The 16,515-nt window shown below is 45.6% G+C and overlaps 1 protein-coding gene across 1 annotated transcript; it reads right to left on the bottom strand.

Moving 5' to 3' along the window:
* Positions 1-14,024: 14,024 nt before the first annotated feature.
* LOC115507233 (melanoma-associated antigen 8-like) lies at positions 14,025-15,394 on the bottom strand (the record flags this gene model as incomplete). Its single annotated transcript, XM_030305508.1, has 3 exons — positions 14,025-14,258; positions 14,402-14,706; positions 14,930-15,394. Coding segments are annotated over 2 exons (657 nt in total), but the record flags the coding sequence as incomplete, so codon positions are not given.
* Positions 15,395-16,515: the final 1,121 nt, after the last annotated feature.

The following is a 16,515-nucleotide window of genomic DNA, read 5'->3' as shown; positions in this document are numbered from 1 at the left end:
CACAAGACAGCATAAAATTCTATCAATCTAAAAAAAAAATGCTTTTAGAGCTAATAATTGGGTTTAGCAAAATTGCAGCATACAAGATCGATATGAAAGATCAATTGTATTTTGTATATTATAGCAATGAATATTTGGAAATTGAAATAAACAACAGTGCAATTTAAAATATTTTTAGAAAATATAGGATATTTAGAAATAAATCTCAAAAATATATGTAGAGGTTTGTACACTGAATACTATAAAATATTGCAGAGATAAATTAATTAAAACCTAAATATATGGAAATAGATATCTTGTTCAAGGGATTGAAGACTCAGTATTATTAAGATATCAATTCTTTCCAAGTTTATTGATAGGTTTAATGCAATCCCAACTAAAATCCAGAAAACTTTTTAGTAGAAATTGGCAGTTAGATTCTAACACTCATATGGACACTGGATAGGACCTACATAACTAAAAGAACTGTACATAGGGGAACAAAGATGGAGGGGTTACACTAATTGATTTTAAGGCATATTATAAAGTGGGAATAATCAGTACAGTATGATATTGGCATACTGACAGAAATATATCAGTGGAACAGAATAGAGAGTGCAGAAATAGACTCAAACATATCCACATATACAGACAATTGATTTTATTTTTAAATTGTTTTTAAAAATGTTTATTTATTTATTTTTGAGAGAGAGAGAGAGAGAGAGAGAGAGCACAAGCTGGGGAGGGGCAGAGAGAGAGGGAGACACAGAATATGAAGCAGGCTCTAGGCTCTGAGCTGTCAGCACAGAGCCCAACACGGGGTTCGAACCCACAAACTGTAAGATCATGACCTGAGCTGGAGCTGGACGCTTAACTTACTGAACCACCCAGGTGCCCCAAACAATTGATTTTAAATAGGGATGCAAAGAAAGATTAGAGAGGGAGAAATTGTCTTTTCTTGTGTGTGTATGTTTCCACACGTTTGGTTTATTGTTTTTTTTTTAAGTTTATTTATTTAGAGAGAGACAGAGAAAGAGAGTGGGAAAAGAGCAGAGAGAGAGGGAGAGACAGAATCCCAAGCAGACTCCGCACTGTCAGCACGGAGCTCAATGAAGGGCTAGAACTCAAGAACAATGAGATCATGACCTGACCAACCAGGTGCCCTTCCTTTTCAAATTTAGATTCAAGTTAGTTAACATATTGTGTAGTATTGATTTCAGGAGTAGAATTTAGTGATTCATCACTTACATATAACACCCAGTGCTCATCACAAGTACCCTCCTTAATGTCTATCACCCATCTAGCCCATCATCCATTCACCTCCCTCCATCAACTCTCAGTTTGTTCTCTATTGTTAAGAGTCTCTTGTGGTTTGTTTTCCTGTCTTCTCTTACACTCTTCCCATATGTTCATCTGTTTTATTTCTGAAATTCCACATATGAGTGAAATCATATGATATTTATTTTTCTGACTTATTTTGTTTAGCATAATACACTCTAGTTCCATCCACGTTGCTGCAAATGGCAAGATTTCATTCTCTTTAATCTCTCAGTAATATTTCATTGTGTATATATATATATGTGTGTGTGTATACACACACACACACACACACAAACGCAAACACACACCATTCCATTGTGTGTGTGTGTGTGTGTGTATACCACATCTCCTTTATCTATTCATCAGTCAATGGACATTTGGGTTCTTTCCATAATTTGGCTATTGTTGATAGTGCTTCTATAAATATTGGGGTGCATGTGCCCCTTCAAATCAGCATTTTTTAATCCTTTGGATAAATACCTAGTAGTGCAGGGGCGCCTGGGTGGCGCAGTCGGTTAAGCGCCCGACTTCAGCCAGGTCACGATCTCGCGATCCGTGAGTTCGAGCCCCGCGTCAGGCTCTGGGCTGATGGCTCGGAGCCTGGAGCCTGTTTCCGATTCTGTGTCTCCCTCTCTCTCTGCCCCTCCCCCGTTCATGCTCTGTCTCTCTCTGTCCCAAAAATAAATAAACGTTGAAAAAAAAATTTATAAAAAAAAAATACCTAGTAGTGCAATTGCTGGGTCATAGGCTAGTTCTATTTTTAATTTTTTGAGGAACCTCCATACTGTTTTACAGAGTGGCTGCACCAGTTTGCATTCCCATCAATAGTGCAAAAGTGTTTCCCTTCCTCTGCATGTATGATTCCATTTATATGAATAGGCAAACTTGTAGAAACAGAAAGTAGACTAATTAAAGTGTCTATGGCTGGGGGTGTGGAATTGGGAGGAAATGAAAGTGAACACTAGTGGTACAGGATTTCTTATTGGGTTGATGGAAATGTTCTAAGTTTGTGGTGATGGTTGCATAACTGTGAACATACTAAAAATCACTGAATTGTATACTTTAAGTGGGCGAATTTTATGGTATGTGAATTATATCTCAATAATGCTGTTTTTAAGAAAGAAAGTTGCAGTATAATGTGAGCAATATGATGAAATTTATGTAAATTAATGGATGGTTGGGAATATTGGAAACCTCTCATAAACAGCTGACATTTGTACTTACTGAATCAATTCCTAATTTGAGTAAATATTATATATCCCCATTGACAGCCTAATTCTGTGTTAGCTGGTCTGCTTTTCTCCCATGACAACAGGCCATGCAGGAAACTTGGTGGCATCTCTAAGTCTCCACATACCCCCAGTGACAGAAGAGACAGACCCAGAGAAGGGATTACACTTGTAACTTAGTAAATCAGTGGCAGAGCAGTGACTAGAATGTGAATTCCCTAAAAATCCCTGTCCTAGGTTTTTACCACTGGACGGTTTTTCATTAACCGTTTTTTACTTCCTTTTGCTTCCCCTTCTTTTCTGCTCTCCCAACAACCCCCTCCAGATCAGCCCTTTCAATTATTTGCTTCATGAATTCATAAATAATTTTCCTTTCCTCCTTCCCTCTCTCTCTCTTTCCTTTCCTCCCTTTTCTCCTTCCTCCCTACCTCCTTTTCTTCCTTCCTTCCTCCCTTTCCTTCCTGTTTTAAAAAACAAAGTTACTATTTTCTCAGGGAGCAATTTTACCTGGTTCTATATAGTCTACTGTAATCAAGGCCACACTTTCCCTTTAATCCTCATCATTCTTCAAAGTTTCAAGTTCATCCCTCTGAGGTTTGCTTTACAAGCACCATAGGCAGTGAGGATTGAAGACTTAGCAGGGGATGGGGGAAGGTCAGTCAAGAATGGGGGTGGGAGAGGGTTGGGGCAATCGCCATTCCACACAGGTCTGAGGCTGTGCACTTTCTAACTGAGTGTCTTGGTTTCTTAATCTTATTTCCTCCTCTCCTCAGTGCTGCTGAGTGTCTTTACATTCTAAGTGGGAAATATGCATTTAAATCATTCTGTCTGGTTCTTGGACCAAAGACTGTTATTTTTTTTCTCCTTAATAGTCTGTCTTATATTTGCAGCCTTTGTTTCTGATTATTTAGAGGGTGACTCATGTCTAGCTGTTGGATGGAGGGAGAGAAGAAGCCTTCAGGAGCATGGTGTGGGTAGGGCGTGTGGAGAAACTCATCCATTAATGCCCGAAGTCTTGCTGCATTTCAGGTAGTCCTAAGAAGGCAAATGGGGCCTTAGGTAGGGGTGGGTGCTCTGCAGGTTGATATTGCCCCAACGATAGTGTTTTCCACAACTTGGTGTGGGAGGGTGTTCTTTTCAGAGAACCAGGTCTGGACTGAGTGCCCAGGTTTGGCTTTCCTGTTGTGTCTCTGATTTTCAAAGATCCTTACTTTCCCCTTCACAGCACCTTCAGAACACTATTAAATCAGATTTCTGTATTTAAAATATAACCACAGCAGACTATCGGCTTCCCTCTTACATACAAAGGGATTACTATTCATTTCCTTCCCCAATACTTGTGCATTGTTGGTCTATTTCTGCAGTCCTGATATTCAGCCGAGAGATCAGGTATACTCTTCCTTCCTCCTTTCTCTTACTATTTTTCTCTTTCTACTCTTTTGCTTGGAAACTGACTAGAGTGGAAGCTGTAGCTGCAGTGGGTCCAGAACGGGTGGGAGTGGAATACCCCAGGGATCTTGCCTTAGTCAAAGGGCAGGACTGACCCTGACTCCCCCAACTTCTAGAAGCCTTCTTAAGCACCATTCAGAATTTAGCATACAGTGGGTACTGGACACAACTGCCCTTAGTCTCCTTTCTGGTACAAAGAATGTATCATGACTCTAACCTCTACTTCTTAGGACCAAAGGGCTTAGGCTAAGTGGGTAGGCCTCTTGGTCTTTTCAGTGGGTGAAGCACTTGGCATTGTGTCACCTTTACTAGTGAGGGTACAGCTTAGGAAGGCTTGGAATGCATCTGCTGGCTTGGCACTCTGTGGGCCTTTTCATATCAGACAGCCTGGGAGGGACGCAGAGACTATCACAAGGAAACTACAAGTTCAGCAAGGTTGTAGGATACAAGATCAATACACAAAATTAATTATATTTACACACAGCTACAATTAAAAAATTGGAAACCCAAAATTAAAAACTTACCATTTCCAATAGCTAGAAAAATGCAATACTTAGGTATAAATCTAATAAGACTTGCACAGGGTCTGTATGCTGAAAACTACAAAATGTTGATAAAAAGAAATCAAGCCCTAAATAAATAGTAAGTACAGAGACATACTGTGTTCATGGACTGGTAGACTCAACATAGTGAAGATGTCAGTTCTCACTAAATTGATCTATACATTCAAAGCAATCCAATCAAAATTCTAGCAGGATATTTTTTTTGGATATAAACTAGCTGATTCAACAAGTTTATGGAAAGGCAAAGGAACTAGAATAGCTAAAACAACTATGAAAAAGCAGAATAAAGTTGGAAGAATCACACTATTTGATTTTAAGACAAGGCTATAGTAATCAAGATGGTGTGATATTGGATAGAGGATACACATATAGATCAGTGGAACTGATTAGGGAGTCCAGAAATAGACCCACACAAATAAGACCAATGGAGTTTTTTTTACAAAGGAGTAAGACAATTCAATTGAGAAATGTTGGTCTTTTCAATAAACGGTAACAGAACAATTAGACACCCATATTAAATAAAAGAAACAAAACAAAAGAAAAAAGAATCTGTACTTAAACCTCACACTTTATGGTACAAAAATAAAATATATCACAGATCTAAATATTAGGTGAAAATTATAAAATTTTAAAAGAAAACATAGGAGAAAATCTCATGACCTGGATTTAGGCTTACTCAAAATTAAAAACTTTTGCTCTGAGAAAAAAAGAGTAAAACGTCAAGCTAAAGACTGTTAGAAAATATTTGCAAATCATATATTCAACAAAAGACTTGTATCCAGAATACATAAAAGTTTTTCAAAACTCAAAAATTGGGAAACAAATGACCCAATTTTAAAAATGGGCAAACAGGGGCGCCTGGGTGGCGCAGTCGGTTAAGCGTCCGACTTCAGCCAGGTCACGATCTCGCGGTCCGTGGGTTCGAGCCCCACGTCGGGCTCTGGGCCGATGGCTCAGAGCCTGGAGCCTGGTTCCGATTCTGTGTCTCCCTCTCTCTCTGCCCCTCCCCCGTTCATGTTCTGTCTCTCTCTGTCCCAAAAATAAATAAACGTTGAAAAAAAAAATTAAAAAAAAAATGGGCAAACAATCTTGATAGACACTTCACCAAAGTGGGCATATGGATGGCAAATATGCACATGGAAATTGTTCTACACTAATAAAGAGAAATGCAAATTAAAATCAAGATGAGGTAACACAACACACATTTGAGATGTGCTAGATGGGTGATGGGTATTAAGAAAGGCACTTGTGATGAGCACTGGGAATTGTATGTAAGTGATGAATCACTGAATTCTACTCCTGGAAGCAATATTGCACTGTATGTTAACAAACTAAAATTTAAATTAAAAAAAAAGAAAAAAAGAGAGTGGCTAAAATTTAAAAACAAATTACTGACATTACTAAATGTTAGCAAGGATAAAGAACAACTTGAAATCTCATATATTACTGGTCAGAATGTAAAATGGTACAGCCTCTGTGGAAAATGATTTGGTAATTTCTTCTAAACATACAGACCCTACATGACTCAGAAATGCCACTCTTGGAAGAAATAAAAACTCATGTTCACACAAAAACCTATTCATGAATGTTTATAATAGCTCTATTCATATTTGCCAAAATCTGTTCATATTTATTTAAATGTCCTTCTATGGGTGAATGGATAAACAAACTGTGGTGTATCCATACAATTGTGTACTACTCAACAACAAAAAAGTAATGAACTATTGATACACACAACAACTTGAATGAACCTCAAATGCAATTTCCTGAGTGAAAGAAACCAGTCTTAATAAATTACATGTTCTGTTCTTCCATATCTATAACATTTTTAAAAAGACAAAACTACAGTGATAGAAAACAGATGAGTGGTTACCAAGGTTAGGTTTTGGGGAAAAGTATGATTATAAATAAATAGCATATGAGAGTTTTTTTTTTTTTTTTGGAAGGAGCATGAGGAAACAATTTTGTGTTATGGTTGTGGCTACATAAATCTATACATCACTTTTAGCTGAACACCAAAAGAAAAAACTAATTTTACTCTTTGAAAATTTAAAAATAAGAAATATAGGAATCTAGAGTGACTATATTAATATCAGAAAAAGTTGACTTTATAAGAAGGAAATGTACCATGGACAAAAAGGAACATCACAGGGGCGCCTGGGTGGCTCAGTTGGTTAAGTATCTGACTTTGGCTCAGGTCATGATCTCACGGTGTGTGAATTCGAGCCCTGCGTCGAGCTCTGTGCTGAAGCTCAGAGCCTGGAGCCTGCTTCAGGTTCCATGTCTCCCTCTCTCTCTGCCTCTCCACCGCTCACACTCTGTCTCTCTCTCTCTCAAAAATAAATCAATAAACATTTACAAAAAGGAACATCACATAATGATAAAAGGGTCAATTCGCCAAGAAGACATAACAATCCTAAGTGTGTATACACCTAAAAGCAGAGCTTCAAAATATAAGAAACAAAGTTTGATTGAACTGAAAGAATAGTCACATCTACAGTTAAATTTGGAGACTAAACACTCCTCTCATAGAAGTAAACAAAATGTCTTTGCAATGTTCTGGGGAAGCAGAGGCAATAGATGTAAATAAAATGAGCCAAGCTCCATACTCTTGTTGAAGGTGCTTGAACTTGATCTGAGGATACTTTTAAAAGAAGGAAACATGGGTAAGAAGGTAAAGAAGGCCCATAATGTTTCTTGGGGCTGAGAGCTAGCAGGTAAAGCACAAGTAGGAGCCTCTTTTATTTCTTTTTTTTAAATTATTTTTTGAAGTTTATTTATTTTGAGAGAGACAGACACAATATAAGTGGGGGGAGGGGCACAGAGAGAGGGAGACAGAGAATCCCAAGCAGGCTCCATGCCATCAGTGCAGAACCCAATGTGGGGCTCAAACTCACAAAACTGTGAGATCATGACCTGAGCCAAAACCAAGAGTCACATGCTTCACTACTGAGCCACCTAGGCACTCATAGAAGCCTCTTTTCAAATTAGAATTTAAGGCAGGTCTGGAAAGAAAAAACAGGGATGGTGGGTTGGAGGGAGGGTAGCCAATTCTGTTCTGACAGTAGAGAATAGTAGAAAGATAATGTATGCTTATGTGTGTCTGGATTGAGGTGGGGGGGCAATGGGCAATGAGGAGTTTGGAAAATAAATGGGATTATAACGTATGTTGAACACACAGAGGTTAGGGCACCATTTGCTTTTGGCAGTGCTGGAAAACCCAACAGCAAAATTAGAAGTCAGTGCGTTGGGCGCATTGGAGTCCACACAGATAGGTGTCTATGCAGGAGCATGAGGAAGTCCATGTCTGAAGAAGGGCCTTGTAGCACACAGCTTTCACATCTATGCTCAGCAAACCCTAGAGTCTGTGGCTGAGTGTCAGGGTCAACTTCTTTAAGGCTTAGGTAGGACTTTAGGATTATAGTCCTCATTTCAACAGTTCAACCAGAGTTCTCTGCCTTGCTCATGTATATGGAGTGGATTTCTGTGGAAGGCTTCAGTTGTAATAAGAGGTCCTACATCTAAAATTTTGATGTCCACTAAATGACCCATCATGGGTCTAGCCTCTAGATACTTGACTCCAAGGGTGTCCTCCAGGCCCCTAGTCTGTTTGTAATGAGCAACTTCTGTTACTGAAGAGCTGCCAACTGCCTAAAATGCACACACTAGGTTTGAAAAGATACTGTCTGGATATTGAAGGAAACAGAGTGTAAGCTTAGTTTTGCCAAAGGCTATCAAGAGTAAAGTCCTTAAAAATGATCCAACACAGCAGATGTGAAATTGAAAGGTCATTAGTGTAACTGTACGTGAGCCACAAATGCAAGAATATATATGTGTGTGTATATATATATATATATATATATACATATACTATAAAAACTTTCTGTAATTGTATTTTCTGGTTCTTTTCTCCCATTAAAATCTTTCCTAAATTTAATATGTGACTTTAGTTTCCAACTGTGTTTGCTAACACAGCCTAACAATGTCCAGTCCAAGCTCCTCTCCTGTTAGACCCATGTTTCCTACTACCCACTGGATAGACCCACCTGGACAACCAGCAGAAGTTCACCACCCACATGGCTCATACTGACTTCATTCTCCATATTTTCCTCATCAACTCACCACTACCTCTTCCTCTCTCATCCTCAATCTGAGATGAGAGCAAAAGCTCCAGCAAAGTGAGAAACCTCAGAATTCTGGGTCATTATACACTCTCCCCACCATCTCACAGTTCCTAAAACTCTTTTACATCACATCTCTCACCATCCTCCCACTCAGGCTGAATTAAGTGCTTTGTCATGTTATTTGGCTTTGTTTGCTTAATATTCTTTCTCAGCATATGTTCAGTAAATGTTTGCTGTATGAATGAGTGAATCAACCAAATTACTGGAGAGTGCCATTCACTGACTCAAAATGTGGAGCCTGCCCCCTGCCTGAGCCTTCCACTTCCATAGATGAAACCTACAGTTCTCCAATGGCTCATGAACTTCAGAATTCCCATAGGAAATTATTTTTGAGGGTGTCCATGGTGCTTCCTTCCTAGGAAACATAGTCTATCAGAAGGTTTCCCCAGCCCATTCATGTTCCTTGTCCTGCATTGGGGCCCACACCTCCTCATCAGTTGAACAAGAAAAAGTGCCATCTTTACAGGTTTTCCATCCACCTTGCAAACATCTGCACCTTGGGCCAGTCCTGTATCCCAGACAGAATCTGATGGCAACACAGGCCAGTCATCATGGCCACAGGACATCCGCTCCTTCTATGCCAAGGCCTCAGAAGCCCTGGAAGGCAGTCCGAGCCAGGGACACCATTTGGACAACGTTCAAGTGTGTCCATGCCCAGCCCTTTATCTGCAGAGTCTGAGATGATTAGTCCCAGGGCTTTCTCCTTCTGATTTCGCCCTCCTTGCCACTGCACACTTCCTTCCACTGCTCTTGGATGTTCCTGGCCCTTCTCAGCCATCATTCCTCGGCTCACTAACCCCTCACTCACATAGCCCCGCCCTTTATGTGGGGTTGCACTGCACCCAGAGGGAAAGTCCCCAGCCTCCAGCAGGCATCCTGACAGCTTCCAGCCCCAGGACCCTGGCAAGGATGCACTAGATAATGCTACGAGGCTAGAGTAATCCAGAGATGTCGCTCACCTGAATGACGCAGGGAGCCAAGTGTACTCTTCCTGACAGAGGTAGGGGGACTCTAAGGCAGCGGGGTGTCTGGCATGGTGCTGGTCCATTCATCCAATAGACCTGCCCTGTCAGACCACCCTGAAACTTCCAGCTAGTGATAATGATTCAGAGATTTCCCCAGCCTGTTCATGTTCTTTGTCCCAGGTCCCTCTACCTCCCCACCTTCTCTCCTTCTGGCCCCTTTGCCCCTAAGCTAGACTCTAGATTCAGAGCCCCAACTGCCAGCCTGCCTGGGGGCTCCCTGGACTTGGTTTTGTACTCCTTTTCTCTCATGGACTGTGGCAATCGCTTTCCGCTGGATGTTCTCAATGCCCCTCACTAGCTGAGGGTGTCCTGTCTGGTTCCCTCCCCTGGCTCCTGGTCACTCTGGCCAAATCCTTCTTTCTCAAAGTAAAGAGGAAACATCTTGTTGGTATTGCATAATCTCAAATCATTTGCAATTTTTATGAGAATACAAATCTGTATAGCATTTTTGGAATAAAATTTCAGACGTATTTATAAAATGTTAAACTGTCCACACCCTTTCCACTTTAACCCGATGTCTATGTCAGTATGTATATATCATTAGAAAACAATGTTTTCTGATGTTTACCCAGCCATTCGTATTCAAAGATGTTGTTTTCAGTTCATTAATCATAGGACACATGGAAAACCACTTACATCTCCACCAGGAAAAAAAAATGTTTATGTTATTAATTGTGGCATATACATACTTTAACACTCCAGGGAGTAGTTTCAAAAGTGAGGTGGATCTGTATGTGCTGTCACGGGAATATCCTGCGTCCATTTTATTAAGTAACAAAAGCTAGTGGCAGAACAATATGTCCACTCTTACCTATTATGTTGAAGAAAAACGATATATTCTGACAGCATACTATTGAAAACCGTAGTCACCTTTAAATAACACACACTAGATTGTTAGTCGTGGGGACTTCTGAGGAGAAGGCTGAACTGTGGAAGATCTTTGAAAAGGGAACATTGTGACTTACCTGTATTTTTAGTTTTTTGGAAGCAGGAAGATATGCACTACTACCTTTGTACTTGAAATTTCCATGTAAGTCTAACAACAGAAAAGCAGCCATGTCAAAGTAACTGCTAACTGATGCAACAGACAAACCCTGACACTTGAAGGGCTAGCACAACAAAAGTGCATGCTGGTGCACGTAAATTCTGATACAGTTTGGCAGGGGCCCTCCGCTTTTCCTAGACCCTGGAGAGCCAGGTTGCTTTCATCTTGTGGCTCCCCTATCTCAACATGGGGTGGCCATGGTGAATCAAGGGAGACAGCAAGGAGCTGACATACTGACATACTGACATACTGGCTCTGAGATGCCTGGATGTGACGAACGATGCTTCTGCTCACGTCTCCGTGGCAAAGGTCATCACATGACCCTTCCCAACTACAAGTGGACTGGAAATGCAGGGTCCCCTGTGTCCAGGAAGGAAAGCAAAGACAAGGTATGGATGAGCATTGAAATTTCTCCCACATATCGCTACACAGTAGGTGCTCAACCAAAGGCAACTGTCATAATTTGTTAGGACAACCGACTTTATTGCTCGGAGGAGTAATCTGAGGTCAGATTTGCCTTGGTTTTCTTTGAATTTTCAAGTGCCTACCACATGACAGATACTTTCAAATACAGAACCACATCTAATGTTAAGAGGATCCTGTACCTCTCAGCAGGAAGTGTTCACCTTCTTCACTCAATAGTACCTTTCTGCATTGCCTGCAGAAAATCCCTGCATTGCCATCTGTAATCACAATAGGCGAGGATTTCCTCCTTCTTTTTGAAACATGGGTAAAGTCTGAACCTGTGAGTCTCTGCTACCCTCCACGTGACTAAACTTGCCTGAACGCCTTACCTGCACAGGTGCCATTAGGCTCACTGGCCGCCAGGGCTTTTCCATGGGGCAGGTACCAGACAAGAGGCAGTGGGAGGATGGGTCTTTCTTTCTGGTTCAATTTGGCCTAATATGTCCACCGAGGAACCATTTTTTACCACCCAGGAGCATTCCAGGGATTTTAGGAATTTGACTTCAGTGGATGTTTGCTCATCTACCACTTGTGATGGAGCATTACTATCTGACCACCTCAATAAGCTCCTTCATCTGAATATGTGTTCCGTTCCCAGCTTCAAATAAGAAAATCATTGAAGTCCTACTGCAAACACCGGGGTGGCTTCAAATATCCGCTGTGTAACATCGGGGTTAATCCCCAAGTCCCTGTAGGTTATAAGTGCAATGAGACATTCCTCACAGCCCATTGGGAAAACAGAGAGGGTATGGAAGACTCCCTGGGGAGGGATGAACAGATGTCTTAAGGTCACAGTCCAAGTCCTGCTTCCCATCAAAAGGGCTTTAGCTGTCAGAGGGGTTGGAGGGTAAGCTCCAGGAGAGCCAGGGAACCTGGGCAGGGAGGAGGCATGCTCTGTGTCATGGGAGGGCATGAAGCCCTTGTGCAGCCAGGAGAGGAGGCGGTGGTGATGAGCTGGCCAGCAGGCCAGGTTCCAGAGTTGGACAGGAGGGCACATGTGGGAAGACCAGGGGCTGTCATGGGGGAAAGTGTTGGGACTGGAAAGAAACGGCGGCACCTAACAGAGTCTGCTCTGGACAAGACTCGGAAAATCCCCAAGTTGTGTTTGATTCTTCTTGTCACCTTTCTTCCTTAGGCCTGTTTTTACTACCTGGGCCTCGGGGTCCTACTTTATGTCACCTGGGAAACACTATGGGAGCGAGAAGAGAAACGTAGGAGTCAGACGGTCGGCCACAGGCTGGGGTGGGTGGGAACAGTTGTGAGCTCTCCATGAATTCAGACCAGGGGTCCGGTTTCTGCCCTGTCACTTACTAGCCGTGTGATCCTGGGAAAACGACCAAGCCCTGTGGGACTCAGGTTCTTCATCTGTGAAGTAAGTGGGTTTCATAAGCCCCATCTTGCAGGACTGCAGGGATGTATGTGATGTATGGAAAGCACCTCGCACTGTGCCGGGCACATATCGGAACTGTGATGAATGGCAGTTGTTTCTAACGTTGTTTTGATACCAGACCCTTCTACTCTCTCCTCTGGGATACTTTTTGTTTTCCAGGTCATGCTAGAGAATATGCAGCTCAACAGAACATGGAACAGCTAATAAGCCAAAGAGGGTGCTTCATAAATAAAACTCAGTCCATTTTCTTTTTTTAATTTTTAAAACATGTTTTATCTATTTTTGAGAGAGAGGGACAGAGCACGAGCAGGGGAGGGCCGGAGAGGAAGGAGACACAGAAACTGAAGCAGGCTCCGGGCTCTGAGCTGTCATCAGATGCTTAACCGACTGAGCCGCCCAGGGTCCCCACAGTCCATTTTCTGAATAGGGGATATATGTGAATATGTGTGGAATGTAGGCGTGGGGGAGTCGTCCCAGCTGAATACAGCACAAAGCTGCTAGAATTTGAATCAAAGACCAACTTCCTCCCTCCTTCCACATGCTCTTCCATCCAAACCACAACTTTCATTCATTTCTCCCACACCAAAACCTAGACCTGGCTTGCAGCTGTCTAAGGACACTCAAGATAATCAAATGAAAACATCTTTATAATGCACTTGGTTCTGGTTTTCTATGGCCAGGAACAACAGTGTCCGTCTAGAGCCTTCTGGGCTCGACTTTAAAGGAATATTATTGCATTTCTCCAGAAATCCTTGCAGATGATGGGTAGAAAACACCTAGTCCGTGCACTGTGCTCAACTACACCGGGACAAGAGTGCAGGACACTTTCACTTCCTGACCCAGGAGGAGATTTCTTTGGTTTGTCCATGATCCAAAAGGAACTTCTCAGAGCAATTATCTATTTGAGATTTTGCTCACACCCCTAAGGGACACCATCTGTGGGCCTGGCCACTGTCAACATCCAGTTTCATTGTGTTCAGCTGCGCAGAAGGCATCACACTGACCAGAGACACCAAGCCAGCCTGGCTCAGGATGTCTCCATTGTAGGGCTCCCCCTGGAGCCCCGCCGCCTCAGCCTTCTTTCATTTCTTCTGCTCCTCTTAGGGGACCTTTCCCTGCCTTCCCATGGGGACCGCAGCTGCTAGATAGTCACCTATGGGTGGGACGTGTCCTGCCTCTCCTAGTGTCCTCACTGCCAACACAGGGCCCTTCCGAGAGTGAGCAGAGCTCAGCGAATGTCCGGCCACAAACGTCCCAGTGAGCTGGGGATCTCTGCTCAGATCGAGTGTCTCCTCCTTTCTTGGAGACCCAAGCAAAGGCAGGCACACATCTCTATGTCCCTTGTCCAGAATGACAGATGACAAGGGACAAGAGGCAAGAACGAACATCTTTTATTGCTCCGTGTCCTGAAGCCATCCGTTTACTGCCAAGGTCTTCACGTTTGCAAGACATCCCTGTCTGTGCCCAGCCCAGGCACCGCGATTCCCTTCTGGATCCCGAACGAGGACGGAAGGGTTCCCAGCTCGTTGCACCAACGGCAAAACTCTGGCTCTTGAACACCTGTGGCGTGGGTGCCACTCCCACACTGAGCCGAAGCTCACGAAACCTTCTATGACAAGGAACAACATCTGAAAACTTCCTCGAGGAAACAAAGATCGATTTCCGAGGCCACGTAGACAGAGAACAAGAACCCACCCAAACGTGCGCTTGGCCCCGCTTTCCCCCAAGCCGCCCTGGCCCTCCACTACTCACAACGCCCAGCGCCCGCTCTGCTCGCACTCGCGGGGGAGAAGTGGCCTGGCTTCGTGCCCCGCAGGAGAGGCTGCTCGACCCCAGGTGGGAACGGGCCCGGCTGCCCCTCGGGCTCAGGCCCGCTCTTCCTCATGGCTCACAGCCTCTTCGGACAGACACGGAGACCCGGGCTGCCTGCTGTTGACCGCGAGGATGTGCTGCAGCACTTGCACGGCGCTGGTTTCTGCGTGCGCCCTGGGACCCCACAGGAACTCGTAGCGTGCGGGCTCGCTGCCGGGCACCTGCCGGTACTCCAGGTACCCTTCCTGCACCCAGACTTCGGTCAGCAGCTCCCTGGGCTCCCCATAGAATACGTGCTCCCTGCCGGCATACACCCCCAATGACCCCCAGCGCTTCCCACACCGCCTCCTCAGGGGCACGGTCCTCCTCCAGGAGGATCACCCACAGGACCAGCACCAGGAGGCTGGTCTTGGGCATGCCGTGCCTACCACTCGGCGTCCCATCGCAGCTGAGGCCCAGGATGCTGACCAGGACGTAGGAGTGCTCGCGGGGGTCCACTTCCTTCACGTCGACTCCAAAGACCAGCTGCAGATACTCGCAGGCTCGGCGGAAGATCACGGGGAAGCGGTCCTGGTCATCTTGGCTAACCGCCGCCAGCATCTCCGCCCGTGTGGGTCGGCTGATTGGTGCGATACTGTGAGGAGCAGAAGCAGCAGCACCAGGCCGGCCACTTTCACGCGGAGCGCATCTGGGAGGAGGCCTGGGCCCTGCCGGGGCCCCCCAGGTGCTCGACCCCTCCTCATCGGGGCTGCTGGAGCCCGGGTGGGACTGGCTCCCCGAAGCGCCTGCCATGGCACTGGGGGAGGGGCAGGAGCTCCGAGGGCTCTGGGGAGGACTCGGGGACCCGGCAGCAGCAGACCCCTCCTCCAGGGGGACCAGAATGAGGACAGAGCAGGAGGAGGACGGGGAGGAAGGGGAGGAGGAGGAGGAGGAGGGAGATGGGTACCCCCCCTCCTCCTCCTCTGCTTTCTCCTCCTCCAACTCCACCTCCTCCTCCTCCAACTCCTCCTCTTCCTCCGAAGTCCACCTCCTCCACCTCCAACTCCACCTCCAACTCCACCTCCTCCTCCTCCTCCTCCAGCTCCTCTTCCTGGGATTCCACCTCCTCAACCTCAACCTCCAGCTCCTCCACCTCAACCTCCACCTCCAAATGCACTTCTTCACCTCCTCCTCCTCCACCTTCTCCTCCTCCAACTCCTCCTTCTTCAACTCCAACTCCTCCTTCTTCAACTCCAACTCCTCCACCTCCTCCACCTCAACCTCCACCTCCAACTCCACCTCCACCTCCTCCTCCTCCTCCTCCTCCTCCTCCAACTCCTCCTTCTTCAACTCCAACTCCTCCTTCTTCAACTCCAACTCCTCCACCTCCTCCACCTCAACCTCCACCTCCAAATGCACTTCTTCCACCTCCTCCTCCTCCACCTTCTCCTCCTCCAACTCCTCCTTCTTCAACTCCACCTCCTCCACCTCCCTGTCCTCAGGCTCTGGCAGCGGTGCATCCCATGGCAGCGGGACCTCTCTTGGCTCCTCCTTCAGCTTGCAGAACATACTGCTCTCACCCAGGGACATGATGGTCGCCAGACCTTGAAGACAGAAGAGGGGTGGCTCCTCAGGGGAGGCCCAGCCCACCCAGACCCGAGCTCCCAGGCCTGAGAGCGGGGCCGCGTGGGGGTTGGGGGGCCGAGGGGTCCCCTCTGGGGTGGGATGGGCGAGCCCCCGGCCCCACGCGGGGTGCACCCACCTCGCCTGGACAACCGACTGGCACGCGGCCGCGCCTCCTCTGCTCTGTGACCTCAGGACTCCTGCCTCAGACCAAGGCCTCAACTGCAGAGCTCGCAGAGCCCCTGGAAGAGGGAGGGAGGGAGGGAGGGGGCGCCTCAGGGTCTCAGGGGGGTGCAGACCGCGAGCACCGCCCCGGGCCCCCACCCCCCACTGCGGCCAGGGGATTCTGGCCAGGACTCTGGGCGGCCCCCCCCCCCGGGAGCCCCACCCCCACCCCCCATCCAGCCTGGGCTTGCCCCTTTGGGCCTCCGCTGACAGCCGAGCGGACCCGA

This window comes from Lynx canadensis, chromosome X, assembly GCF_007474595.2.
Source record: "Lynx canadensis isolate LIC74 chromosome X, mLynCan4.pri.v2, whole genome shotgun sequence".
Lineage (NCBI taxonomy): Eukaryota > Metazoa > Chordata > Mammalia > Carnivora > Felidae > Lynx > Lynx canadensis.
The sequence above is the reverse complement of the archived record's forward strand: the minus strand, read 5'-3'. Positions and strand labels throughout refer to the sequence as shown.